Source organism: Agelaius phoeniceus, chromosome 33 (assembly GCF_051311805.1).
Source record: "Agelaius phoeniceus isolate bAgePho1 chromosome 33, bAgePho1.hap1, whole genome shotgun sequence".
NCBI classification, from domain to species: Eukaryota; Metazoa; Chordata; class Aves; order Passeriformes; family Icteridae; genus Agelaius; species Agelaius phoeniceus.
The window spans coordinates 3,201,959-3,228,798 of NC_135297.1; the positions used below are offsets into that span (position 1 = coordinate 3,201,959).

Below are 26,840 nucleotides of genomic sequence, written 5' to 3' on the forward strand. Positions count from 1 at the left end.
AAAGCAACCAAGGGCACAGCTTCTCATTGACACCGTCTGTGGATCACAGCAAAGGTGGAAAGAAACAAAATGGGAAAGGGGATGAACAATGACCTTTTTTTGTGGACAATATTAAAATACTAAAACAGAAGAAAGAAAAGAACAAACAAGCATGGAACCCAAGAACTAATAAGGATTACTTTCATTACATGTGACTTCTAGAAATTGGCCAGAAGTTTAATGCTTCTGAAACCATCCAAACATCAGTGTCCACACTGCAGCCTGGAGCTCCTGGTTCCTCAGGCTGTAGATGAGGGGATTCAGGGCTGGAGGCACCACCAAGTACAGAACTGACAGGGCCAGATCCAGGGATGGGGAGGAGACAGAGGGGGGGCTTCAGGTAGGCAAAGACTGCAGTGCTGATAAACAGGGAGACCACGGCCAGGTGAGGGAGGCAGGTGGAAAAGGCTTTGTGCCGTCCCTGCTCAGAGGGAATCCTCAGCACGACCCAGAATGTATGCACATATGAGATAATAATGAACACAAAACAACAAAAACCTAAAGAAATGGAAAACACAAGAAGCCCATGTTCCCTGAGGTTGGATTTGGAGCGGGAGAGCTTGAGGATGTGTGGGATTTCACAGAAGAACTGGCCCAGGGCATTGCCATGGCACAGGGGCAGGGAAAATGTATTGGCCATGTGCAGCAGAGCATTGAGAAAGGCACTGGCCCAGGCAGCTGCTGCCATGTGGGCACAAGCTCTGCTGCCCAGGAGGGTCCCGTAGTACAGGGGTTTGCAGATGGACACATAGCGGTCGTAGCACATGAAGGTCAGGAGGGAAATCTCTGTTGAAAAGAAAAACACAAACAGAAAGAGCTGTGCAGCACATGCTGAGTAGGAGATGGTGCTGGTGTCCCAGAGGCAATTGTGCATGGCTTTAGGGACAGTGGTGCAGATGGAGCCCAGGTCGCTGAGGGCCAGGTTGAGCAGGAAGAAGAACATGGGCGTGTGCAGGTGGTGGCCGCAGGCTACGGCGCTGATGATGAGGCCGTTGCCCAGGAGGGCAGCCAGGGAGATGCCCAGCAAGAGGCAGAAGTGCAGGAGCTGCAGCTGCCGTGTGTCTGCCAATGCCAGCAGGAGGAAGTGCCTGATGGAGCTGCTGTTGGACATTTGCTGTCTCTGGGCATTTCAACCTGCAGAAGGAGGAAAGACAGGGCAATGGAGGGGAGATTTCTCACAGAATTATGAAAGCCCTTTCTCATAGAGTCTTTCCTGCCACAGATCACCTCCCCCTGTCCATGTGTCAAAGATCTTCCTTCAGCTCTGTTGCTGAAGCCCTGATTGCTGCTGGCCAATGTTGTGTCAGGAGCTGGACCTTCAGCTGCAGGACACCTGGGAGTCAGCCCTGACCCCCAGTCAGTGCAGGGGAACAATGAGGGCAGGGGCCAGTCCTGGTGTTTGGACTTGGATAAAGAAAGTTCAGCTAAGGCAAAGCAGCTGCTGGGATGAAGGGCTGGGGATGACAGAAGGCAGAACGAGAGATTCTGCTGCAGTGTGGAAGAACAGAGAGTCCAGGGAGGCAGGAGGGTTGTCTGAGGCTTAGTGCAGACTGAGAGGACCTGCTCTGTCCCTCTCTCCTGTTCCAGCTGCCCTGCACTTGCACCTTTCTGAAATCCACTCCCGTGTTAGCCTGGACAGCCAGGAGACTCTGCTGAGAGCAGAGGGATCCCTGGCACACAAAGTGGCTCCTGCCTTTCCCAGAGTCAGGAGAGTGGGCTCATTGCCAGCCTCCCAGGCTGCCCTGCCCAGAGCTCCCCGGGCACAGGGAGCTGGGACACCCCATTGCTGTGCTCAGCCTGCACAGGAGGAGCCCAAGGGCTGGGCCTGGCCCTGCAGCTGGAACTGCCATTCCAGAGAGCCCCTCAGCAATGCCAGCAGCACCTGGGCAAGGCAAGGGGAGAGAGAGAGAGCTGGGCCTGAGGAAAAGCCTTTCCCTGCCCAGCCCTGCCCAGCCCCTGCCAGGCAGCAGCAGGGCAGGACAGTGGCCCTCAGGCCCTGGTCAGCAGGGAATGAATGGGCACATGGCCGGAGAGATGCCCTTCATCTCTGGGGCTGCTCTGCCGGCCCAGGAGGGACTGAGGGCCCCGAGCCCCCGGGCTGAGGGCTGTGCTGGCTGCGAGGGGACACAAGAGCTGTGCTGCTCAGGGCAGTGTCTACCCTGCAGGGCAGGTCCGGCAGGTGCCACATCTGCCCTGCAGCAGGGCTGCCCTCAGCACTGCCTCCCTCCCTCCCTGCTCACGGCTCTGCTGCTGGAGCTGTCCCAGCCCCAGCTGCTCCTGTGGCCCTGGGCTCCTTCCCTGCCAGAGCTGCCAGAGCCCAGCCCAGGCCCTGGGCCAGCCCTGCCCTGCAGCTGCTCGGCCCTGCAGGGATTAAAGAACAGCTCCCCCAGCCTGGGCACCATGGAAAGGTGATGCTGCATGGATCTGGAGGCTGGGCAGGTGCAGGCACTTGCTGAGGTGCCCAAGAAGCCTCAGGGTGATGGTTTAAGAGTCTCAGCCCCTGCTCTCCTATGCACAGCTGAGGTTGCATTGCCACCCAGCTGAGCCAGGGAAAAGTGGGAGCACAGATTCAGGAAAGCAGAGACCCAAGCAGGAAACTCCTGCCCTGAATGAGCTCATGACAAGTCACCTCAGAAGGGGAGCTTTGCTCTGCAGCACCTCCTCCTCCTCCTCCTCCTCCTCCTCCTGTGCCACAGAGAAACTGGGAGAGTCCTCCTGACACATCCCCCAGGCTCTGGGGTGTGCTGGCTTCAGGAGATCCCTCCAGGAGCACAGGGGAAATTGCCCTGCACCCACACACTCACCATGCACAGGGCTGTGAAGATCTTTCCCCAGGTGAAGTCTCAGCTCAATGTCTTCCCAATCCTGATTGCCTTCAGCCTGTCTCTGCCTGGCTCCTGTCCCCTCAGTGCCTGCAGGCAGAGCCCTCAGCCCTGCTGGGCTGGGAGAGGAGCTGGCCCTGGGAAGAGCTGTTCCTTTAAAGCTCAGCAGCACAGACACAGCACAAGGACTTTAATGAGCCTCTTGGGGATTTGGGGTTGTTTACATCAGACTCAGTCCCTGAGAGAGTATTCAAAAAACTTCTCAGGAGCTCAAAGTTAAATTGAAACTCTGAAGTTTATTCAAGTTTTAATGGGTCCCACTGAGGGAAAAGAATGAGAAAGTGTCCCCAGGTTCCAGTAAGAACACAACCCTGGAGGCAGTGATGCCAGCTGGGGACAAACAAGGCCAAGGTGTCTCTGGTGCTGAGCTAAGCTGGATGTGTTTGAGGAATGCAAAGGGCCAAGGCCTGAGCTCCAGGGCCTGGCCAGGCAGATCCTGTCCCTCCCTCCTTGCTCAGGGCTCTTGCCGGAATGGGCTCTGGCATGTGGGGATGTGCAATGCCAAGGGCAGGAGCATGGAGCAGCCCCTGCCAGGCTGCTGAGCAGGGACAAGGGGGCCATGAGGCCCCAGGCCTGCAAGGGTCACTTGTCTCCTGCTCCTGCCTCAGGCCCAGGCCCAGCAGCCACAGCCAAAGTGCTGCCCAAGTTGGATCTGGCAGGGCTGTCTTGCAGCTGTTGCCCATGCCTGTGCCCTGTGCAGCCCAGGCTGTCCTAAGGTGTCCCTGCCCTGTGCCTCTGTCCCTGCCTCAGGCTCTGGGAACTGTTCCCCCTGTATTTTTTTGGACACACACCTTGGCATATTAGAATGTTGTCCACATGGATGGCTACAGAACACCAAATCATACATTCTCATCCCTTTTTTCTGAAAATATAGGATCATAAGTCCCTATACTATCCTTTGGTGGTTTTCATTATTATGAAACTGACCTTTCTGAATAGAAGGGTGTCCTTCTTATTGTGTAATATCTAATACAAAGGTAAAAATAATTTGGAATCATTTTAGGCATTCGAAATCATGACCATAGCACTCCAGGAAGGGGCCAAGTTAGAATCCATGCGTTTTGCAATACAACTATTGTTCTGGAAGCTTGAAACATAACTGAAGAGGACAACTGGGAAGTGACTTTGTCCTGCAGCCTTATGTTGCTTCTTTTTTAACAAATTTGTGTGTAAAATTATAGCTAATCTGATGTCATTTGTATTTTTAGAGGAAAAAAGGGGTGATTAAGGGTAACTAAGGCCTATCCATAAGACATTCTATAAATCTTTAGATTACTGAGCCCCAAAGGATAAGTTATCATGGTATACCTTGATAAAGGGTACCTTTATCAACACCATATGGACCACCCCATAGCTGGCCTCAACTTTTCAGCTGCCTCATACAGACATGTTCATACACACAGACAAGAGTGCAAAAAGGTTTCTCATCTGACTCCACCAGATCCCACTGTCTCTGCAGAGCAGTCAGAAAATACTCATTGAGTCTAATGAGGAAACAGGGTACTACGGAACAGTGCAGGCTTGGCCTTACAAGCACACTCATCAGCATTTGTCAGCATCTGTCAGCATGACTGACCCCATTCATTGTATTCTTCCTCTATTTTCCTATGTCTATTTCTCTCCAAACCACCTTGATCCCTCCCTTTTCCTTCTTTGGTTCTTCCCCTAACATTCCATATTAAGTCTAGTGAAATTCAAAAATGCTGCTTCCTTGCACCCCAATATTAACCCTGTAACAGTAGGCAGTAATATCAGCCATTCTGCAAAGCCATCTGGAGAGCCACTCTGCTGACTCATGGTGATAAGTTTTCTTCCCAGAGCATGAGGCTGAGGTGCTCCTGGAACATCTGGGAATGTTTTTAATTATTTATTTAGAAATTTATTTTTAAATTTAATGTATTTTATTTATTTATTTATCATCTTTTACCATGGTCCACATGTTCCATATGGTATACCATGTCCCCTGCTACAGAAGACTCCAGTATCACTGCTCTTACTTTCAAAATGAAGATAATACAGAATAAGTTTCTGTCCTTCACTGGAACCAAACTATTGACAGAGGTCTGATGTGAATATCTCCTGGTCACCTTATGTTACAGTGATTGACAGGGGTGTTGGCCAACTAAATATCCCCAAGGCTGCAGCCATCTTTTGGCAAAGTGGAACAGGTTTTGGACCACATAAGCCATGTTGTAAAACTCATCCCCCGGCTGCCCCACATGGCTGACCCCTTCCTTTGCTGACAGCTCTGCCTCCTGCCTGCCTCTGCCTGCCCACACAAAGCCTTGGGCTGACCCAGACTCCTTCTGGGGATGTGTTGCACTACAGCCCTGCCCTGGGAGGGAAATTCCTGTCTCCTTGTGTCCAGTCTGGACCTCCCCTGCTGCCATTTTTATTAATTCTTTCTTTTTCTGTCTTTTTTCTATTATGTCTAAAGGATCCACCATCTCCGAAAGCACCCTTCAATCCCTCCCAGGGCTCTCCTCTGCTGTCTTCAATCTCCACCCCACTGAGCACAGAGCTCCTCTGTCCCTGCACAGTGCTCATGTGCTTGAGGCCATGGGTGCCTGGACAAGAAGGACGGTTCTTTTCTACAGGAAGGAAACCACAGAGCCCCAGGGTTTTGAAGGCAGATCAGAGGCAGTCACCAGAGGCCAAGGCAAGCCAGACCTGTCTGTCCTTGCAGCTTTTGTCTGAAAGCAACCCTTGGATATTTGTGGAGTTTTGGAGGTGGAATTCCATTTCAGCCATGAGTGCCTGGAACAGAATGACAGTTCTTGTCCACGGGAAGGAAAGGGCAGAGCCCCAGTGTTTCAAAGGCTGATTAGAGGCAGCTCCAAGGAGGCCAAGGCCAGCCAGACCTATTTGTATGGCAGCTTTTGTCTGGGAGCAATCCTTGGATATAAGGAATTTTGGAGGCAGATTCCCAATTTTGGTTATGGACACCTGCATGGAAAGATGTTCTTTTCTATGAAAAGAAAAGCATACCCACCCTTCCCCCCCATTGTTTTGAGGACAGATGAGAGGTGGCCCCCAACATGCCAAGGCCATCCAGAGCTTTCTGTTCTGGCAGGTTTCATATGGGATAATCTGTGGATTCATTCAAATATGGAGGTAGAATCCCAGTTTCAGCCATGAACCCCTGGAGGAAAAGGAGAGTTCTTTCGCACAGGAAGGAAACCACAGAACTCCAGGGCTAGATGAGAAGCAACCCTCAACATGCCAAGGTCAGCTGGACCAGTTAAGCCAAGCCAACCAGAACTTTCCCATGTTCTTGGATCCCTGGGGCCCAGCAGCATCACAATGGCCTCTTGGTGTCATGAGACCCCGTAGTATCACAAGAGATCTTTGTTTCCATAAGGCCCAGCAATACTACAATGGTCTCCTTGGCTCTGCTTGGCTCTGCAGCGGCACAATGGCCCCTTGCTTCCATGAAGTCTTGCAGTGTCAAAATGGTTCCCTTGGTTCCATGGAAATGCACAATGGGACAATGGCCCCTTGGTTCTATTGGGCTCCCCAGGATCACAATGGAGCCTTGGTTCCACAAGGCCTGCCTGTGTCACACTGGCCCCTTGCTTCCATGAGGACCTATAGTGTCACAATGGCCCTTGGTGCCAAGGGGACTGAGGGTGCCAGAATGTTCTCATTGCTTTCACAAGTCCCTGCAATGTCATAAAGAGCTCCTTGATTCCACAAGGCCCTGCAGAGCCCCTTGATTCAACGAGGCCTCAAAGTGCCATAATGGTCTCCAGGATTCCATGAGGCCCCACAGTGTCTCAAAGGCACCTTGGGTCCATGAAGCCCGGAAGTACGGAATTGCCTCTTGATTCCATTGGGCTACTCACTGTTACATGAGTTCCTGGTTCCACCAAGCCCTGTAGTGTCACAATGGTCTCCTTGGTTCCCCAGAGTCAGAATGTCCCCATGGTCTCATGGAGGCCCACTATGATCCCCTTGATTCCATAAGGCCCTGCCGTGCTACAATGAGCCCTTGGTTAAATGAGGCCTTGCAGTGTCACAATGGCCCCTTGGTTCCAGTGGGTCCTGAAGTGTCCTAATGGTCTCCATGGTTCCATGAGGCCCCAGAATGTCATGATGGACTTTTAGTTCCATCAGGTTCCATACTGCAAACAACAGTCTCCTTGTCTCCACAGTGTCACAATGGACCCTTTAGTTCTATGAGGTGCCTGGCCTCCCACAGCCTCTCAGAGACCTTCCCTCCCTCAAGGTACCGAACAACCCTTCATGGCTCCTCATCGCCCCTCACAGCCCTTCTCAGCCTCTCATGGCCCCTTACAGCTCCTAATGGCTCCTCATGGCCCCTCACAGCCCAAGTCCTGGGGCTCCTCCCAGAGAAGAAAGGGTCAGGCCCTTCTTGTTGTCCTTTTATTTCAGTCCCTTCACAGCCACGAGTAAAGAAAGGCTGAAATGGAGCCTTTCCCCAGCGTTTCCCTCGGCATTAACTGCGGGCTGAAGCTCTGTGCTGGCGCTGGCCTGAGCACCAGCATCCCTGCAGCCACCAGGCCTTTGGTGTCCCCCCGTGTCCGTTCCCTGTCCCCGAGTCCCGCCTGGCTCTGGCAGCAGCAGCAGCCGCAGCACAGGGGGCGCCGGCCCAGCACAGCCGGGGCTCCAGCCCAGGAGCAGCAGCAGCGCCAGCCCCTTCCCACCTGCTCCTGCCTCGGCTCCCAAGGGCTTTTTCAGCTCAGTTCTGGATTAGAGCAGCAATCACCCACACACAGCCCTGACTCCTCAGGGCCCGCCTGTGCTGCCCTGAGCCAGCCCTCAGGGAAAGAAAGGATCGGGTTCCAGCGCTGTTTTCAGCACTGTTTTACTCACCCTGAGCTGACAGCAGGAGGCTGCTGCTGCCTTTGCCTTGGGAATTGGAGATCCTGGCTGCTCTTGTCCCTCTTCCACTTGCTACTTGAAATTCATCTGTAGAACTGCAATTGCCTTTTTGATCAGTGCTACCCAGTGTGCTTTCGTGACAGTGAATTTAGGAATCCTTAAAATCAGAGGGTTTCGGGAAAGCTGCAAAAAGCAGGCCTCAGAGACAGCAGAACTGCGATTAGTGCTAAGCAGTAGCCATAAGATTTGTCAGCAGAAAAGTTATATTAGAAATAGAAAGTAAGGACAAATAGAACAATGGTTTTTGTATTAACGCTTGGTAGAATAACTTCCTAAGCTACAGAGAAGTATATCTAGCGAGATATTAGGAAGTTCTAAGCTTGAGCTCTGTGCATTGTGTTTTAAGGCTTACAAGCAGGTATTATACTCAAAATAGGCAAGCATTGTTTTAACCAAAGGTACCTGTGCTTATAGTGGTTGGATAGAACTACTGTCAATATGCTTTTGCTTTGTGGGATTGGTCAAAAAACTTTTAAAGTAATTTGTAACATTGAGTTCTTTGTCTGCTGCGGAGGATACGAGCTGCTGGCACCTTCCCATTGTCATAACCCTGTAATGAGACTGATGCTGGAAAATAAACAGCTCGAGACACGTTCCTCAGCAGTCCCGTCCTGTTGGTGATTTGTACATAGCCCCCAACCAGCAATAGGTGAACTCAGGCTTTTGGTCACAGGCATCATGATTAGCAGATCTTGAAATGCTCTCAAGTCCCTGGGCACAAAGTCAAGGAGAATTAAAGCAGCCACACAGGCCACATTTGCAGTGCTCAAACACAGCCCTGCTGCTGCTGCTGCTGCTGAAATAGAATCAACTGACAGAGGCCATCACAGAAATTGCCTCTCAAGTATTAAATCAAATGAAAAAATCCACCAGGAGGAAGAAAAACCAGAACTTCTTGGCTCCCTCCATTGTCTCTTCCAAGCAGCAGCAGCAAATGGAGATGCCCAGAGGTATTTCCAGCTGGAGCCCAGCCTGCTGCCCAGGCCCAGCGGGAAGCTGAGCCCAGCCCGGGGAGCTCCCGCAGTGTCGGGAGCTCAGCGCATGCGGGGCCAGGCCCAGAGCCCCGGGCACGGCCGCCCATTGCGGGGCAGCGGCGCAGACGGAATGTCCTGCGGCCCAAACCTCCTGCTCCTGCCACACAGCGCCAGCGCTCTCCCCCTCCTCCTCCTCCTCTCCCAGCACGGCACAAATTCCAGCTCGGTGGATACTGCCCCAGAGAGGGCTCAGGCTCCTGCTTCAGCCTCAGTGTCCCTGCAGAGGAACAGGGCATCTTTCAGGCACTTCCACCATCTCAGGGTTCCCATTTCATGGGGAATCTGGGATGAAAATGGCCTTGTTAGGAAGGACAAAAGCGGAGGGAATGGTTTGGAAATTATTAGGAAAAATGATCCTTTGTACAGCCAAAGCTCAATAAGTCATTCCCTGAATTTCTCCTTTTCACATTCTTTCAGTCATCTCCTCAGAGGTCCAGCTTGTTCTGGTGCCTTTCATGAACTGATTGTGCTCTTGATTTATATCAATGCATGAGATGTAGAAGCATCTGAACTGAACACTGAAACAAACTCCCTCTGTCAACCCATTTTCATCTCCTACATCACTTTCAAGATGTCCATGGGGGTGTTGTAATGATTATCACACAGCTCTCCCTTTCTGGCTGCAGGCTCTGGAGATTCTTTCTCTGCATTCAGTCAGGCTTACATTGCCTAACAATTCCTGGGAGCCCATCATGTTTTCTTAGGGTAGAACAGTAACAATGAAAACCTCACCAATGGCACAACTGCCCAAACCACAAGGAAAAGAAAGAACAAGCTGTAAAGTTCTTCAAACATTTGTCCTGCTTTGCTGCAAGAGTTGTGCTGCACGCACGGTGTGGAAAGCCAAGAGAAGCTGCAGTTGGCGGCACATCTTGTGACAGAAGCTGCACCTGGTTCTCCCGGAAAGGTTCTTGGAAAGAGCAAACAGGACTGTGGACAAGATTCTGGAAGAACTGAAAGAGCTTTTAAGAAATGAAATGAAAACAGAAAGAAACAAACCAAGATGTTTTACTGTATTTATTTTTATGCTCCCCATTTCCATGTTGCACTACTTTTCCATCCCGTTCATTCCAAATGGATCTCACCTCGAAGATCCATGACATGGCATGTTTAAGACACTGTAAAATACCATGAGCTGCTGCATCCAGTTTGCCTTCCCGTTTGTTTTTTTTTTTTTTTTAAAGCAGTGCTGGAGAGGTAAATGCAGTGCTTGGGTCAGGTACAAATTCTGCATTCAGGGAATGCGCTCCGATAGTGTTTGACCCTCAGCAGGGAAAATGCACAGCAGCGACCGAGGGGATTCCTGTGCCGCTGTGCAGGAGTCCAGACTCTGGGTCTTGGCTGAACACGGCCAAGTTCCCGTGTTTGGACAGGCTCAGGGGCTGCCCCCGGAGAGCGCGGGGCTCGGCGCGGGGGCGAGCGGACAACGGACAAACGGACACGGGGACAAACGGCCCCAGAGCTTCAGTTGCAGCGGCAGAAGCGAAAGAAGCGACGTTGTCAACTCCCTCTCGCTTCGCCTCTCCCGCAGTCCCGCACGCTCTCCCGCTCTCCCTTTCCCGGTGTTCCCCTCCTCTCCCAGTCTCTCTCTCCCCATGCCTGGCTGGGCCATGCCCCCGGCCCGCCCCCGGCCCCGGGTGGGGCTGCCCCGTGCCCCGCCCCGGGTGGGGCTGCCCCGTGCCCGGACCCGGGGGTCCCGCCGCGGTCTCGCCTCCGGCCGGCTCTGACCGTGCTGGCGGTGGCGCTGCTGGGGGGGCATCAGTGCCTGGGGCTGGGGCGGCATCGCCTCCCTTTGGCTCCGCCTGGCCCGAGCCCGGCCCCGGCTCCTCCCGGTGCCCACGGAGGACAGGTGGCGCGACACCTCCCGCCGCCTCCGCTGCGGCTTGCCCGGCCCGAGCTCCGCCGCTCGGCAGCACGGCCGCCGGCCCCGAGCCGCCGCTGTCCCGTTCCCGGGAGCGAACGCCTGGGCATGGCCGGCCCGGGGCATGAGCCGGAGCCTGGCAGGGTGGAAGCCACCAGGACGCCTCGAGGGAGAGTGGGCGTGGGGCCAGCGCAGGGTGCAGAGCATCCCGGGCTGGCTGAGCGCTCCCCGAGCCCCGGCACGGCGTCAGCTCCACTGACGGCATCGTGCTCCTCCCACAGCCCGACGGCACCAGCGCACCCCTGGAGATCGTGCTGCTGGCCAAGGTGTCCACTGGCTTCCCTGGTGTGGTCCAGCTGCTGGAGTGGCTTGAGCTCCCCAACAACACCTCGATGGTGCTGGAGCACCCGGAGCAGTGTCAGGACCTGCAGCATTTCATTGGGGCTCGGGGGTTCCTGCCCGAGGAGGCGGTGCAGGAGCTGTTCCTCCAGGTGCTGGAGGCCGTGCGGCACTGCACCAGCTGCGGGGTCCTGCACAGGGACATCAAACCAGAGAACATCCTGCTTGACCTGCACACCGGGCAGGCCAAATTGATCGACTTTGGCTGTGGCACCTACCTGCAAGACACAGCCTACACTCACTTTGCAGGTGAGCCCACGCAGGGGTGTGGTCCTGGTCCCAGCATCTCATGGCCCAACATCTGACAGCCCAAGCTGGGTGTGGCAGGAGGGATTCTCTGTTTTGCTGCCCTTCATGGCACTGAGTCTTCAGCTAAATTGCTTTTGAGCAGGGTTGAGTGGGGAGCCAGCTTCCAGCCCTGCTGGCAGCTTTTGCCCACAACTCTGGCCAGGACTGAGGCTGGGGCTGGGGCAGCCAGCCCAACAAAAACACCCGTGGGTGGGGGTAGCAGAGAAGGGGGGTAGAACCTGAGCCCCAGCCAGTTTGGTGTGCAGGTGAGAAAGGCCTTGGACTGCTCCACTCACCTGGTTTGCTTTGGGTTCATAATGTTTTTGGGGCAATGAAGGCAGGGAGGATGAGGGCATTGTCATAAATGGTGTCCAATTTGTGTTGAATTGGGGCTGGGTTGGGAATTGTTGTTTTGGGGTGAGTTGATGGGTGTTTGTTGTGGGTCCTGGGGAGGGGAGGTCCAGGGTTTGGTGGGGGCGATAGTCAAAGGGGGGGGGGAGGTGATTGGACAGGGGACTTGACCAATCATTCGATGCCCTGAGAAAATGATTGGTCCAGAATGAATATCGATAAGGACCAATGAGAACACCGGAAAATGACCAATCAACGTGCGGATCCAAACCCCACCAATCCTGGACCTGAGAGGGGTAATAAAATGAGGGTTTGGTATGGTTGGGTTTCTTGTCCTTCTGAGGCATGTACTATATAGGGGGGAAGCCCAGCGTGTTTGGGACATGTTGTTATCTTTGGGTTGTTGCGTGGGAGTTTGGGCTTATCTCAAACTTCCTGTCCTCTGTAGTTATTTTTAATAAACGAGAGCCTATTTCCTTCTCAAAATCTGGCCTCGTTCGAATTCATAACAGCATGGTTTTTCACCAGCACTGAGTGGGTTTTTCCTTGTTATGGTTGGGCCTTGCCAGGGTTTCCACTGCCCTCTTCCAGCACCAGTGGCTTCTTTCCCAACCCCAAGTCTGTACACAAGTCCCAGGTGCTGGTGAGAGGGCAGTGGTCACCCCGTGTGCCACTGGGGCAGCCCCCACACGCCCAGGGATGCTGGGGCCAGGCTCTGGGAGCAGCAGCATCCCCCTGCTGAACTCCATGTGTATTCCATAGGAACACGGTCATACAGCCCCCGGAATGCACCCACTTTGGCTGGTACTATGGCAAGCCAGCTCCCATCTGGTCCCTGGGCATCCTGCTGCACCAGATGGTCTGCGGGGAGCACCCTTTCAGGAGGGGCCAGAACATCAGCTGGGACCATCAGCTCTCGCTGCCACAAGGGCTCTCTCAAGGTGGATCCTCATCTCTGGCCACAGGAGGAATCCCAGTGCTGGGAGACAGCAGTGGGCTTGTGAGCATCCCGCTCTGGCAGCTGCTGAGGAGGTGGCACATGTCCTGCTCTCCTGCTCTCCTCCAAAACAGGGAATTGATGGGAAAGTTTAGGCCCAGCTCTGAGCACATCCAGCAAGGCCTGGGCACGGGAATAGTGGGGCAAAGCCAACAGGAGCCTTCTCCAACTGCCCGGCGGTTTCTGGTTTCTGTGCCCAGAGTGCCAAGATCTGATCAGGCGGTGTTTATCCATGTTGGACATGGAAAGGCCCTCATTGGAAGAGCTGCTCTGTCATCCTTGGATGCAGGATATTCATCTGCCCAAGAAGAAGGGAGAGAGCCACAGGCACACTTTGATGCAGGCCCTGGTAAGTTACAGCCCCATACGTGCCTTAGCAATGAGTAGCAAAGGAACCCAGACCTTTTTTGTCCTGCCCGTGTCACTGCCCAGGGCTCATCAGATGGGAACACACAGCCCTTGTGCTGGAGCTGAGCTGCTCTGCCCAGCACTGGTGGCTGCCATCTGAGCTGCTTTTGCTTGTCCTGGTTCCCTGACAGCTGGGGCCCTGGGCAGAACCCTGAGAGCCTGGTCTCAGCCCAGGGAAGGAGAAGGAGCCCCTGGAGAAGCTGTACCAGGTGGGGCTGCTGCTGCTGGAGAGAGCGAGGATGACACCAAGGATGACAACCTCTTCCTGGACCTGGCCACTGGCCAGCTGAAGATGATGGACTTTGATTGGGGCACCTTCTTCAAAGCCAGGCTCCACAGGGAATTTGCAGATGAGTCTACACACAGGGGGATGCTCCCAGATTTGGGCATTGCACAGCCTGGCCAGGAACCAAAGGTACCCCCTTTGCTGGGGCGGGTGCAGCTGATCCTTCAGTCACTTCCCAGCTGCTTTTGGCAGGGCTGGGGCATGGGCTGGGGTGGGTACAAAATGGGAGTGGGCTCCTGGCCCTGCCAACAGCCCCCAGCACCCACCGTGCCCCAGGCTGGGGCTGGGGCTGGGGCTGGGGCAGCCAGCCCGACACAAACAAAGCCCCATGCTGGGAGCAGAGGTGGGACTCCAGAAGCTGTGCAGGGGCTGCTTTGCTGTGCAGGCAAGGAAGGGCTTGGGCTGCTCCACTGCCCTTGTTTGCTTTGGGGTTACCGTTATTGTGGGGGGCAGTGCAGGGGGGAAGGGAGAAAGCCTGGGCTTCCCTCACCCGTGGGTGGGTTTTTCCCTGGCATGCAGGGGTTGGGCCTTCCTCAAGCCCCTGGCAGAGATAAGATTTTTTACCTTGTTTCTTGTTTCCCCTTTTGTCTGTAATTTATTTTCAGTAATTTGTTGTATGTTTTCCTAGAGGAAGCGTTCCAGGTGGGCTCCAGTCTGGATGGGGAAGTGCTTGGGAGCAGCTGTGGTGTGGATGGGCTGTGCCCTTGGAGAAGGCTGAGGACATCGTTTGGGAGCAGCTTTTCTTCCAGCGGGGGAGGGCGTGCGGTGGGTCCCCGTCTGCTTGGCAGGGTGGGATCAGAGCTTTTGGGAGATGGCAGCGAGCACAGGAGCATCCTGCTCTGGGCAGCTGCTGAGGGCTGGATGTGCCCTGGCTGGCTGCAGGCTGGGCACATGTCCTGCCCTCCTGCTCTGTGCCAAAGGCCGCAGGGATGGGCAGCTCTGGGCACCGCTCTGAGCACGGCCAGCATGGCCTGGGCACCGCGGGTGGCTGGGACAAGGGCACAGGAGCCTTCAGCTGACGGGCGGTTTCTGCTTTCTCTCCTTGCAGCCGGGCTCTGCGGGTGCTGAGGCTGCTCTGGGCTCAGCCTGGGCTCTGCTGGAGCTCAGCACCGGACCAGAATCAGTCAAAGAAGAAATGGTGTGACCTGCAGCACAGACTTGCTTGAGCATTTTGGCAGCACAGCTCAAGTTTGCAGAGTGTACACCTCCAAGGGAAAACATGACACCCCCCAGAAAATAAACTTGTTCAGTAACTTCTGAAATGAAATCAATCTGGGATGACCCCAAATGACGTTTTTCATCTTGCTCAAGTTGTAGCTCAGCCCTTCTCTGAACAGTTCTCTCCTCCACCTGCCTTTTACTTCCCAACTGCTCCCTCTTTTCCCCCAGTGATTTCCCAGCCCATTGCAGTCTCCATCACGATGTTGCCTTCCTTGGTGCCCCTCACCATGAGGAAGGCAGAGCCCCAGGTTTAGGGACTCATCCTGTCAGTGGCTGAGGAGCAGCAATGTCTCAGAGGTCCAGTGGGATTTTAGTGTCATTCAGAGCCGCTCTCCAGCCCTCAGCTCTCCTCACTGCTGAGCTCCCTCTCCTTTTTCCTCGTCCTTGCAGCAGGATGAGCTCTGTGAATCCCCTTGAGCCTCCCCACTCTTCCCAGCCCACGCACCCACCTCAGTTAGGCTGAAGCTGAAGCTTCTCTGTCTCCTGTGGCACACCAGCCCAGTGCCCTGTGCAGGGAGCCCCAGAGCACAGCACACAACAGTCCGGGCTGCAGCAGCTGCCCTGCAGCCCTGGCTTGGCTGTTTGTGGCAAGGGAATGCTCCCTGTGTCCAGCTGTCCCTGCAGGATGGCCCCAGGGCAGAGCCCAGCCGGGCTCCCACTGCAGCCCCTGGAGCCTGGGGCAGACAGTGCTCCCAGAGCTGAGGTTCCTGGGGAGCACCTGGAGCTGTGCCTTGCACTCTCTTGCCGTGTGACACAGTGCAGGCTGGCTCAGGCTGTGTGAATGTACCAGCCCTGGTTTGCCTGCCAGGGGCCTCGCCCAGTCACATCTCTCCCAGGGCTGCAGCATTTCACTGGCCAGAATCTGACAAGGCATAGAGATCAGAGCAATGAAATTATCCAGACTGGGTTTCTCAAAGTCCCTTTAGAAGGAAGAGCTTGAGAATAAACGCTCTCTGTTTGCCACATGAACATCAGGGTGAGTGCTCTCTCTCTCTCCAACCCACTCCCCCTCGAGCCAATGTTACAGCCACCCACTCCCTCACACATCCCCCTCATGCCTTCCCACTGCCGTGTCCTGTCAGGACTTCCAGGCCCTCATCCCTTCATGGCCCCAGCCCCTCAGGGGCTGCCCCAGCCCGGCCAAGCTGCCTGGCAGCAGCGCTGCAGCCCCACAGCAGCTCCAGAGGAGCCCCATCCAGAGGCACCCGGGAGCCCTCAGCAATCCAGCCAGCAGCACACGGGCAGGAGGACACAGAGGGCGCTTCCTGCCTGGCACAGGGCTTGTGGCCATCTCCAGGCACCGCTCTCACAGGGATCCCCGCAGCTCCGGTCCCTGCCCAGCCGCTCTGTCACCAGCACAAAAGCTTCCACAAAACCATCAAAGGCCAAGGGGCTTCTGGCCATTTTCCCTGCAACACTGCACGCCTGGGCAGCTGGCCGAGCCCAGGCACCCTTCTCCCCCTCCTCCCCTAAGCCCTGCAGAGCCTGGGTAGCAAAAGAAAGCTCCTGGGAGTCTGTGTATTATAACACACTCTATATTCATATACCACAGAAAAACCAAAAAGAAGAAAAGAACAATCTTAAAGAAAGGGAAAATTCCTGCTGGCTCAGGTGGCCCCAGCAGACAGAGCCTCTGGGATCAGCTCTCTGCAGAGCTGCAGCAGCACAGCCAGCCGAGCGCCGAGAGACGAGGCCGAGTCCTCCATGCCCTGCGGAGCTGATCTTGCAGCCTCTGGAAGACGGAATATGGTTCACTCTGCAGTGCCTGGAGGACATACAATGTTTCAAGTGCCACGTCTGACACGGCACTGCTGGTGTCCTCTGTCAGGTGTTGAAGGGCTGAAAGAGAGAGGGACAGAGCCATGGTCAGATGCCGCATCTGCGGGGAGCCGAGGAGAGCGCCCTGGCAGGGCCATGGCAGCCGGCTCTAGCCATGGCCAGGAGGGAGCAGGCACCAACGGGACGAGCCCGAAGCTGCTGGCTACAAATGCCCCGGGTGGCCCTGAAATCTCTGTGTGCTCTGCCCACGCCGGCGCTGGTGTGCACAGGGAGCAGAGCCCTCGGCAGCCGGGGCAGGGCTTGCAGCTCCCCCAGCAGCCCCCGCTGGCCTCACTCACCATTGCAGATGAGCCGGAGCTCTTCCTTCTTCCCCCTCAGGTGCCGCGCGGCCATCCCTGTGAACACAGAGCCTGTGAGGGTGCCAGCGGCACAGCTCCCTGCCAGCGGCGCTGCCGGCGCTGTGGCCACACGGGATGCTGGCCCGGCAGGGCTCAGCCCGGCCCTTGGCGCACGCTGCCGCCCCAGGGCACGGCTGCCAGAGGGCGGCAGCAGCAATGCCCAGGCCAGGCGGGGCTCCACGGCGCCGGGCCCGGCTGGCGCTGCCGGGGCAGCAGGCGGGGCTGGGGCCGAGCTGCGGCGGGCCGGGCCGGGGAGGGAGCCCGGGCTCGTGGCTCACCCGTGAACCTGATGGCCGCCGCTCGCAGGGACTCCTGTGGGCTCTGCAGGTAGGGCAGGGCCCGGTGCAGGTGCTCGGCCACTCTGCTGCTGTCTTCTGCCAGCTGGAGAGAGCGGCAGGAGGGAAGGCTTGGCGCGGGTTCAGCCCCTAGGCCGGGTGCTGCCTGTGCCCAGCCCCGGCCTCCCCTGGGCGCACAGCCCTGAGGCGCGGCCGGCAGCCGCCGGCGCCGGGCTCCCTAGCGGAGGGGGCAGAGGGGGCTGGCTGCTGCCCGGGGAGCCGTGGTGCCGGCCCGCCCCGCAGCCCCGCCGGGCCGGGGCTCCATCGGCCCCCGACTCGGGCCCACGGGAGCCTGGAGAAAAGCCTGCGTGGCCTCTGGCTGCAGCAGCCAGCCCCACACTCTGAGCACCGCCTCAGGAGGCTTCTCTGGGCTGAGGCTGGGGCTTGCAGGCCGTCCTTACCAGGAACTCGCTGAACTTCCACAGATTCTGGTTCTTCACCAGTCTTTCAAGATCCCTCCTCTTCAGGAAGTCGGCCACACAAAGCAGCGATTCCTGAGAAGCCTGGAGAGCAGCAGAGACGCGGAGATGGCCCCACAGCCCAGGGCGCAGGACCTGCGTCCTTGTGCCAGGGCCTGGAGGAGGCTGCAGCCCGGCAGGTGCCAGGGCAGGAGGCTGCCGAGCCCCCTGCCAGGGGGACAGCAGCAGCCCATGAGTCCTCACCTGTGCCACAAGCTGATTGCCATCATGGCAGTGGAAGAAGAGGGGCAGCAGGCTCTGGAGCAGCGGTGTCTTCAGGGCCTTTTTCTCCTTTTCCCTTTCTGGAAGAGTCACCAGTGTTCGGAAGAGCAGTATGGAGAGAAGCTGCACCTGGCTATTGTTCTGTATGAAAGCAGGAAAAAAAGACCTCAGCATTGCGGCTGCACGGGGCTCAGCTTGGCGCAGGCCTGCAAATGCACAGGACACAGTGTGCGGGCAGCAGCCAGTGGCCGTGGCTGGGGGCAGTGAGCCTTACGTGGTCAAAGAGTGGCAGGAGCGCCTCAAGCAGCTGCAGTGTGATGGGGCCGGGAATCAGCATGTCATTGTCCAAGATGATAAAGCTGAGTAGCATGACTGTCATGCTAACTATCTCTCCATCTGCATCCCACAGGAACTGCACAAGACTTTCAGTCAGGCTCCACATTTTTTTGGTCTGTGCGGAACACAAGTTTATGAAATGCCATCCTGCTGCCGCAGGGCCCAGAGGCCAAAGGCCTGTCCCGAAGCACTGGGGCAGCTGAACTGGGAGGCAGGAGAGCTGAGAGCAGCTGCCCCTGCACCCAAAGCCCAGCCAAGCCCAAGCGACTGCATTCCCCAGCTCAGCCTCAGCCGCTGCCCCCTTCTCACCATGAAGGGCTCCTCAATGAGCTCAAGAAGGGCCCTGAGTGCCAGGCGACGCCTCTCTCTGCACTCGCTCTGCAGCTGCCTCGACAAGATTTGCAGGACTCTGTTAGCACCACGTTCACTCAAGTCCAGGAACTCGAGGACCTGAAAGGCACAGGGCAGTGACAGGGGAGCCGGCTGGCAGGAGCCCGGAGCCGCACAGGGCTGGGCCCAGGCAGCAGCACAGGGCGCGGGCACCGTCCCAGGCAGCTGCGGCTGCGAGAGGGCAGAGAGCTGGGAGGCAGCTGAGCCAGGCAGCGCTGTCCATCAGGCTCACCTCCACAAGGAAGGCCAGGGCGGGCAGCTCCCAGCGTGGCTCCTGTGTGCTGAGCAGCTGCAGCAGGTAGCGAGCGATGCGGGAGCACAAGGGGATGGAGACACAGCACATCTCCCTGGCAGGAGAAAAAGGAGCCAAGCCTGTGGGCCAGGGGGACAAAGCTCTGCCAGGACTGACGCACAGAGCTCTGCTCTTTCCCCAGCATCCTGCAAGGGGCCCTGGGCTATTTGGGAGGCAGCTCCTGCTGGGCACCCTCCTCTGCCAGCCTTTTCCAGTCTGCTTGGCCATCCCTCGGTGACAAGGCCCTCTGGCCCACGACTTGGGGACTGTGTGGAGCTCCCTGGGCCCGGAGCACAAATGTCAGAGGCTGTGGGGAGAAGGGCCTCTCACCTGGCCAGCAGAGCCACGGCATAGTGGTGGGTGTCAGCACACAGCAGCGTGTCCCAGCCACATTTGCGTTCCATTGCCACCACCACATCCTCGTGCTGCATGCGGCAGAGCAGGGACTTCAGGGTCCGCACTGCAAACCTGCGTGCACAGCAAAGCCCAGGTCATGCTGGGAGCACTGGCTCATGGCCAGGGACATGGCAGGAACAGGAGGAGTGGGATGGAGCACCTGTTGGGGCTGGTGGCAAGGCGGTATTCCTCCTGGCATCCCTTCCAGAAGGCATGGACCTCCTCTGGCATATCCAGAGTGCTGAAGAACACTTGGGAGAGCAGATCCACAAAGAAGCGAGGGAAATAGACCGTCACCATATGTGGGACACAGGGCTCCTGGAGGATTTTCCACATCAGCATGGTTGCCTGCAAAGGACAAAGCCCCCCGAGACAGCGCTCAGTGCCCAGGTGTCCGTGTGGCAGGGCCCGAGCTTGGCAGGGAGAGGCCCGGAGAGACACAGGGGGAGCACGGGGCCTGCTGGGCCTGGAGCTGCCCCTGGGCCAGGTTTCAGCCCAGCGCCTGAGGCAGGGAGATGCAGTAGGGGAAGGGGGATGGAGAGCTGCTGGAGAGGCGGCCTTGAGGCCAGCAAAGGCCAGTTAGAGAAACTCACAGCCAGGACAAAGACACCCGTTTTGTCCCCATCGGAGGTGCATGTGCTGTGCTTGGGCCAGCTGCCCAGCACATGCAGGAGGATCAGCAGTGCCGGCTCTGCAGTCCTGGGCGAGCACATGATGCTCTTCCACATGGTGAAAGCAGCTCTGTGGGGTTAGAGCTCTGTCTCACGGGGGGTCTCAGACACAGCACGGGGACCTGGGCAGCAGTGGGGATCTGAGCTGGCTGCCAGCTCTGCCTCTGCCCACTGCCACTGGCCAGCAGCAGCCAGGCAGCCCAGGCCTGTGGGGACAGGCCCCTGAGGGGCAGCGAGGGAGCATGGCAGCAGGCTCAAGGCCTGACGTGCCGGGGCTTGCAAAGGGAGCAGCCAGAGGGCCCTGGAACTCTCTGTTGCTCGGACACCTGGGCCAGGCTGTACAGGCTGATGGGCTGGGGAGCCCTGAGCCCTCTGGGCAGGTGGGCCCCATACCTGTCACAGGACGGGGCCACACGCAGGAGCGTCACGACTACGTCAGCAGGCTGTGCTTCTGTCAGATCCAGCAGGGTCCTGTTCAGCCTGTGCTCAGCAAACTGATTGGCCAGGAGCCACTGGTGGATGTACCTGACCAGGGCGGGCACCTGGAGAAGGCACGGGGACACTTGGAAAGCGGCCAGTGGGAGGAATGTCCCCAGCTTCTCCAGAGAAGTGCTTCCCTTCCCACCACGCTGCCATGGCCTCAGAGAGTTACAGTGACCATCAGGCATGGCTTGGGAGACCAAGCAATTCCTGGGAGGATCAAAGCCTGGCCACAGGCTGCTTACTTGCTTTGGGTTGGAAAAGCCCTCCTCTACCAGCATATCCAGCAGGGCAGCACTGGTCTTGGTTCTGAAGATGTGCGAATATGCTCTGAGCCCAGTGCCCATTGGGCTGGTCTCTTCCTCCCGAATTCTCCTCATGAATTTGCAAACCAGCTGTAGGAGAAGGGCCAGAAGCCAGGGATGTTGCAGGGAATGCTGCAAGCGCAGTGCCAGCAGGCCCAGCCCAGGTGGGGATGGCTGCAGGTACCTGCGCTGTTCTGCGGAAGAGGCCACGGGCGGGCTCCTGCTCTTGTGTGCACTCCAGGGCTGCACCTGGCAAAGAGCGAGCGCAGCCAGAGCTGAGGGGCTGTGGGAGAGGCCGGAGAACACTGCCCAGCCCTGCGCTCCCCAGGCAGGGAGAGCCCCGGGATGCCCCAGGGGATGGAGCACGGCCCCTCCAGGGTGTCTTCCCGGCCCCTCTTCCGTCCTGTCCATGGGCATGGCCCAGGGGATGGGATGGGATGGGATGGGATGGGATGGGATGGGATGGGATGGGATGGGATGGGATGGGATGTCACCAAGCTGGCTGCAGGCACCCACTCTGTGGTCACTCACCCTCCTGTGGCAGCCCGATTGTCACCACCTCTTTGGTTTCCTGTGCTGGGGCAGGTCCATGGCCTTCTTCCTCCTCCTCCACCCAGGGCAGCTTGGGCAGTCTTGGGGCTCTGTGCTCCATGTCTTCTTCATCCCTGTTCCATTCTGTCCATGGGAACATCCCCATCCCCAGGAGATGGGATGGAATGGGATGTAATGCGATGGGATGCCATGGGATGGGATGCAGTGGGATGCAATGGCACCAAGCTGGCTGCAGGCACCAACCCTGTGGCCCAGCTCTGCCACTCACCCTCCTGCAGCAACTCAAACGGCACCACCTCTTTGGTTTCCTGTGCTGGGGCAGCTCCAGGGCCTTCTTCCTCCTCCTCCCCCCAGGCCACCTTGGGCGCTCTCAGGGGTCTCTGCTCCATGTTAGGGAGTGGATTTGTGGCTACTTGCAGGAGAGATGCCTGGGAAAAGCTCCGAGTCAGCAAGTGCTGCAGTTGTGCCTGGAAGGCACCTTCAAGACAGAAGCCTGGGGAAGGCTACAGGACAGCAAGTCCTGCACTCTGGTCTCCAGGGCTCCTGCCACAAGGACAGGAGATTCCTGTCAAGGATTGTGGTCGGGCCTCGAGGGCACTGGTGGCAGGGATGGGAGATGCCTCTGGGGCACCAAGTGCCACGCTCTGCCCTCGAGTTCAGCTGCAGGAATAACGCCTCGGAAAGGCTGCAGGTCAGACAGGAACGAGTGCGCTGTGCGGGGGCTCCTCACGGCACTGCTCTGTCCCTTCCTGTCCCGTCGTGTGCTCCAAGCACTGTGGCATGCTCTCGTCATCGCCAGCTCCTGTGTCACCACATGTCACAAAGGGCCCTTGGACACCTGTTCCATGCCACAGTGAGCATGCTGAACCATGTCACAAAGGGCCCCTGCACGCTCTGCCCCCTGTCCTGGGGCCACCCCCAGCCCACCCAAAGTGGCTCAGGTTGGAAGAAATCCCTGGCCCCAGGTGTCTAAGACAGCCCAACAGGGTCTTTAGGAGCGGCTCAAAGCATCAGCAAATGCTGCCCTGCTCTGCGGGCTCAGGGCTGCAGAAGGAGCCCCCAGGGCTGCCAATGCAGCCATGCTGGGAAGGGCACAAGACCTTCCACAGAAGCTGGCACGGCCTCCTTGGGACACGTCCCAGCTGGTGGCCATCCTAAACCCATGGGTGTGACACAGACAGGGAACGTGTGGGCCAGGGCACGAATGCTGCTCTGACCCCTGGGGCCCAGGCAGCGCTGACATCAGCAGCTGTGGCAGAGTCCCTGCCCAAGCAGAGCTGCCACCCCCCGAGCCCTGGCAGCGCTGGTGCCCATCTCCTGCCCCAGAGACCTGTGCCCCCAGGGGGCTTCTGTGCCACAGGGAGCCAAAGCCCATGTGCATTGGGGGCTGTGCTCCTTCCTGCAGGGGCTGTTGGCAGCAGCACCTGGAGCAACTGCTGGCAACACTTGGTCTCTTATGAGAGAGAAATGCTGAAATTATTTTCCATTGCTGAAATTATTTTCTCATTGAAGTCATTTCCTTCAGCACAGAAACACCTTAGTGGCAAAGGCACAGAAGGACCTGGCATTTAAGACTCCTCAGTTCAGGAAAGTTTTACTTCCCATTGCTCAACTCAAGTAGTTCCAAAAAGTTGCAAACTTCCCAAATTCATTGGGATGGCCTGAGAAGGTGAAGAGTTGGAATTTTGCTTCCCTTCTCAAAGCAGCAACTCATTTGCCTTAACATCATCCATTGAAAGTCACTTTACAGAACATAACACTACACAGAGGCAAACAAAAGGCCATTCTTTGGTTTGCAAACAGTTTCCTATGAAGGGATGATAATATCCTAATTCTCTTAAGGAATAAAAGCTCTCAAGAAATTCAAGTCCACTCAGTGTTACAAAAGTAGCCCAAGCAAATGAGTAGATGGCAAAAGGGCCTAATCCTCCCCCTGGTACAGATATCTAAGTGGCCAGTAAAGTACAGCTCTCCCCTCTTGTTCCCTGCAGGAGAATCAGGACCATGAAGAGGAAGAGTCACAGATATTCTTTCTGCCCTCTGTAACCAAAGCTGTGCCAAAGAACAGATGCTGCCTTCAAACTGACTCAAATTCCAGCCTAAACCTCTCACCTTCCAGACAACGCCTTCTCCAACACCCACCAACACCAAGCCCCCAAACTCCCACACAGAAGCCCTCAACACCCCACCAGGACCCCCAGCTGTCCCTGTCCCTCCACAGAGCTTTTGCAGCCTCCAGCAGACGCCCTGGCTCCCTGCACGTGCCGTGGGCTGGCACTCAGGAGGATCTGCTCCAAGGCCTTCCCCGGTGGCAGCTCAGCCTGCCAGGCCTGTGGTTCCTGGATCACCCTTCCCACCGAGCCTTCCTGGGCACGGCTGTTCCATGGGCACCTCTGCGCTCAGCTCGGGCTGCTCCACTCAGCCAGGACTGCTGGGAAAGGATCCAGAGCAGCCTGGCCAGCTCTTTCTGCAGCTCCCTCTTTACTCTCCGGGGAGGCAGAACATCCCACAGCAAAGCAACTGGTGCCACAAGGAGCAGGGGGCCTCAGGCACCTTTGGCAATGGAACAAGGCCTTGGTTTGACATAAGTAAGCACAAAGAAATTCACATTAGTAAACAAGTGCTTAGCACAGACAGATATAAGTCCTTAGCACCAGTTAGCATAAGAAAAACCTGGGAGGCCTAACTTGACATGAGAGTGACTTGACAAAAGCTTTAAACATAGTCTGCCAGAAGAACTAAGGGCAAGTGAGGAATCAGCCCAGTGCAGGGAAGAGGAAGACTGTGCTGCTTTAGGGCATCGGGAGCGCTCCTGGCCAGCGCCTGGACATCAGCTTCAAGTCTAGGAATCTGACACAATGTATTTCTAACCCCTTGCCTGTCGAATCATCTCAGCAGTTTAAAAATGGATGGTATTTTTGATACAATTCCTACATCAACCCACTGAAATTTATACCTGGCAGAGACACATTTTAGTGGGGTGCAGACACCTGTCCTCCTGCCAAGTCAATAAAAGAGCTTTTGGCAGACAATGCATTTGTCTGCCGATGTCTTTGAATGAGGGAGACCCCTCAGGACTGCTATATCCCAAGGGAACACCGTTGCCCTTGACCAGTAGGCACCTGCACAAGCTTAAAATCAGCTGCCTCAGCTTCCAGGACCTCTCTTAGCCAGCATCCTGATGTGGGTGCAGGGCTGCTGTGAGGCACTGCTGGGACCCAGCAGGACAGGACCGGCTGTCTCGTGTCCACGTAGCACCCCTGACACAGCCAGGGCCATCCCAAAACCAGAAAAATGCTCACGTGTCAGCAGAGGGGAGCAAGGAGCACTGGGCTCCTCTCAGGGTATCTCAGCTGGGCTCGCTTCACAACACGCCCCCATTTTGAGGCCTGCTGATGCCCAGCTGCCAGAAATGCCCACCTTGTTCTCTCCAAGATGCACAGGGAGAGCCAATGAGCAGGATGCCTTGGGAGGCAAACCTTCCAAGCCTTTTCTGAGGCCAGGGACACACCAAGATCAGCCAAGGCTCTCCACGCTGCCTGGTCCACACAGCTCAGCTCTGTGCCAGCCGTGGGCCACAGCAGCTTCCACCAAGCAGGAGGCAAATGCATATTGCCAAGAGTTGAAACACAGCAGACAGGGAATGTAGAGAGCTTTTTAGATAATTGGTTAGCTGAGAAAGGACATTCCGATGTGATACCAATGGATAAGGGTAAGAGAAACAAGCTGGGAACTGAGCAACCGATGCCCAATTACTGATGAAGGTCACAGTGACCTTCTCTAAAACAGGAAGACGGGGGAGAAAATTGCTTGCCAGAAAATGTAGTTATCCCAAGGTAGAGAAATTAGAAGAATGTACACATAGAAGCAAAATAATTGTTAAGAGATAGAAGTAGGTGTGTTTGATTATAGTGTGCTTTAACCAATAATGAGCTCAGATTTTGCAATATGCATAAGCTTCATTAACACTAATATAAAAGTGTGTAAGCTTTCAATAAACTTCGAGATTTGCTATTCATCGCATATGGTGTGTCGCATCTCTCCCGCCGTTACGACAAGGGAAGATGTGAAAAGTGTGTGCCTAAAGGCCTTTTAATTCACAGCTCTCAAAGAGAGCTTTGGGGCTCATGGCTGGACAGAGATGCTCCTGCTCACACCTCTGTCCAAAGAGGGGGAACACACCCTGCTGCAGGTGCTTGGGTTGGTCTCTGCAGGTCCAGGCAGATGCCAAACCTGCTCTTCACAGCCTTCTCCCTTGCCCTGCCCCTCTGCCAAGTGCAAGGGGCCTCAAGGACTGAAAGGAGCACAGAGAGCCAAAGGGGGACACTTGCACCAACCTCACTGGGAGCTTCCTGGCAAGCACTTTCCTTGAGAAGCAAGCCCCTTTCCTCCAAAGGCATTTCCCCAAATGTGTAGCTTTCCTGGGGAACACCAACACACTCTTTAGAAAAGCTGGTAAGGCTGAATGACTCCAGGTCCTTTCAGGACAGGCACTCCAGCTCTAGCTCGTATCCCCCCAAGTGTGTGTCCGGGGGGAAGTTCAGATGTGCAGCCCCAGGCCCTCTACAAACACAAGCTGCCCGCTGTCTCTTCACCTGCCTCAGCTCCTGCCTGCACTCACAGCAGCAAAACCAGGCTGTTCCCAGCCAGAGCCCAGAGTCCTGTCCCTGCAGGACGCTCTTGCCAGCACCTTCCAGGACTCTGCTGTGCACACAGCGCTTTTCATGCCCGCTCTCAACAGGCTTTGGAACAGAGCACAACGTGGCTGGCTCTGCCACCAGCACAGCCCAAATACTGGCAGAGGAAGAAGCAGCAGGGGCTGTTTTGTGGCCATACCCAAGAGAAACTGGAAGGGTGCCCTCCCTCTGGTCTCACTTGGTTGGCGTTCTGACTGGGTCTGAGCCTGGGGCTGCCATTCCTCAGTTGTGGGGACCAGAACCACACCCGGGATCCCGGCACTGCCTGACAGCGCTCCGGGCACTGGCACGGTCGCGCGTCCGAGTCTCGGGCACCGTGCTGCTGCTTCATTTGCTCTTAGGCACATCCAAAGCTCTCTGTTAAGCCTGGATGTGTCGGATCGGTGGAAGAAATGCAGCACTCAATATGAGTAATCAGCAAGTCTCCAAGTTTATTGAGATAGTTCACACATATTTATATTGGTGTTAATGAAGCTTATACATATTGCAAAGCTGAGCTCATTATTGGTTAATTACTTATAGGTCAACCACACCTACTTCTATATTCTTATAGTTATTTTGTTATTACTTCTACATTCTTGTGGTTATTCTGCTGAAACTATCTCCATATTTCTGCCAAAAGATCCTCTCCCCCATCCTAATGTTGCAGCAAGGTGGCATCAGTGATTGGACACTGACTGCTGACTCCTAGACTTGCTTTCTTCTATCTTAATCAGCGGTATCATGTCTACGTGACCTTTCTCAGCTAGCCAACTGTCCACAAAGTTCCCCACACGGATGGTCTCTGGTTCTGCCCTCTTCCTGATCCAGGGCAGGGATGGAGCATTCCTGTGCTTTCAGGAAGCTATTCTTGAAAAC

The 26,840-nt window shown here is 56.2% G+C and overlaps 1 protein-coding gene and 1 pseudogene across 1 annotated transcript; one reads left to right on the plus strand and one right to left on the minus strand.

Annotated features, from left to right (window-relative positions):
* Positions 1-216: 216 nt before the first annotated feature.
* LOC143696326 (olfactory receptor 14J1-like) lies at positions 217-10,643 on the minus strand (annotated as a pseudogene).
* Positions 10,644-10,829: 186 nt separating this feature from the next.
* Positions 10,830-15,088, plus strand: LOC129131800 (serine/threonine-protein kinase pim-1-like). Its single transcript, XM_077192461.1, has 5 exons — positions 10,830-10,895; positions 11,003-11,385; positions 12,522-12,700; positions 12,957-13,105; positions 15,062-15,088. Exons 1-5 carry the CDS (start codon positions 10,830-10,832, stop codon positions 15,086-15,088), a joined length of 804 nt encoding a protein of 267 aa, XP_077048576.1.
* The last annotated feature ends 11,752 nt before the right edge of the window (positions 15,089-26,840 follow it).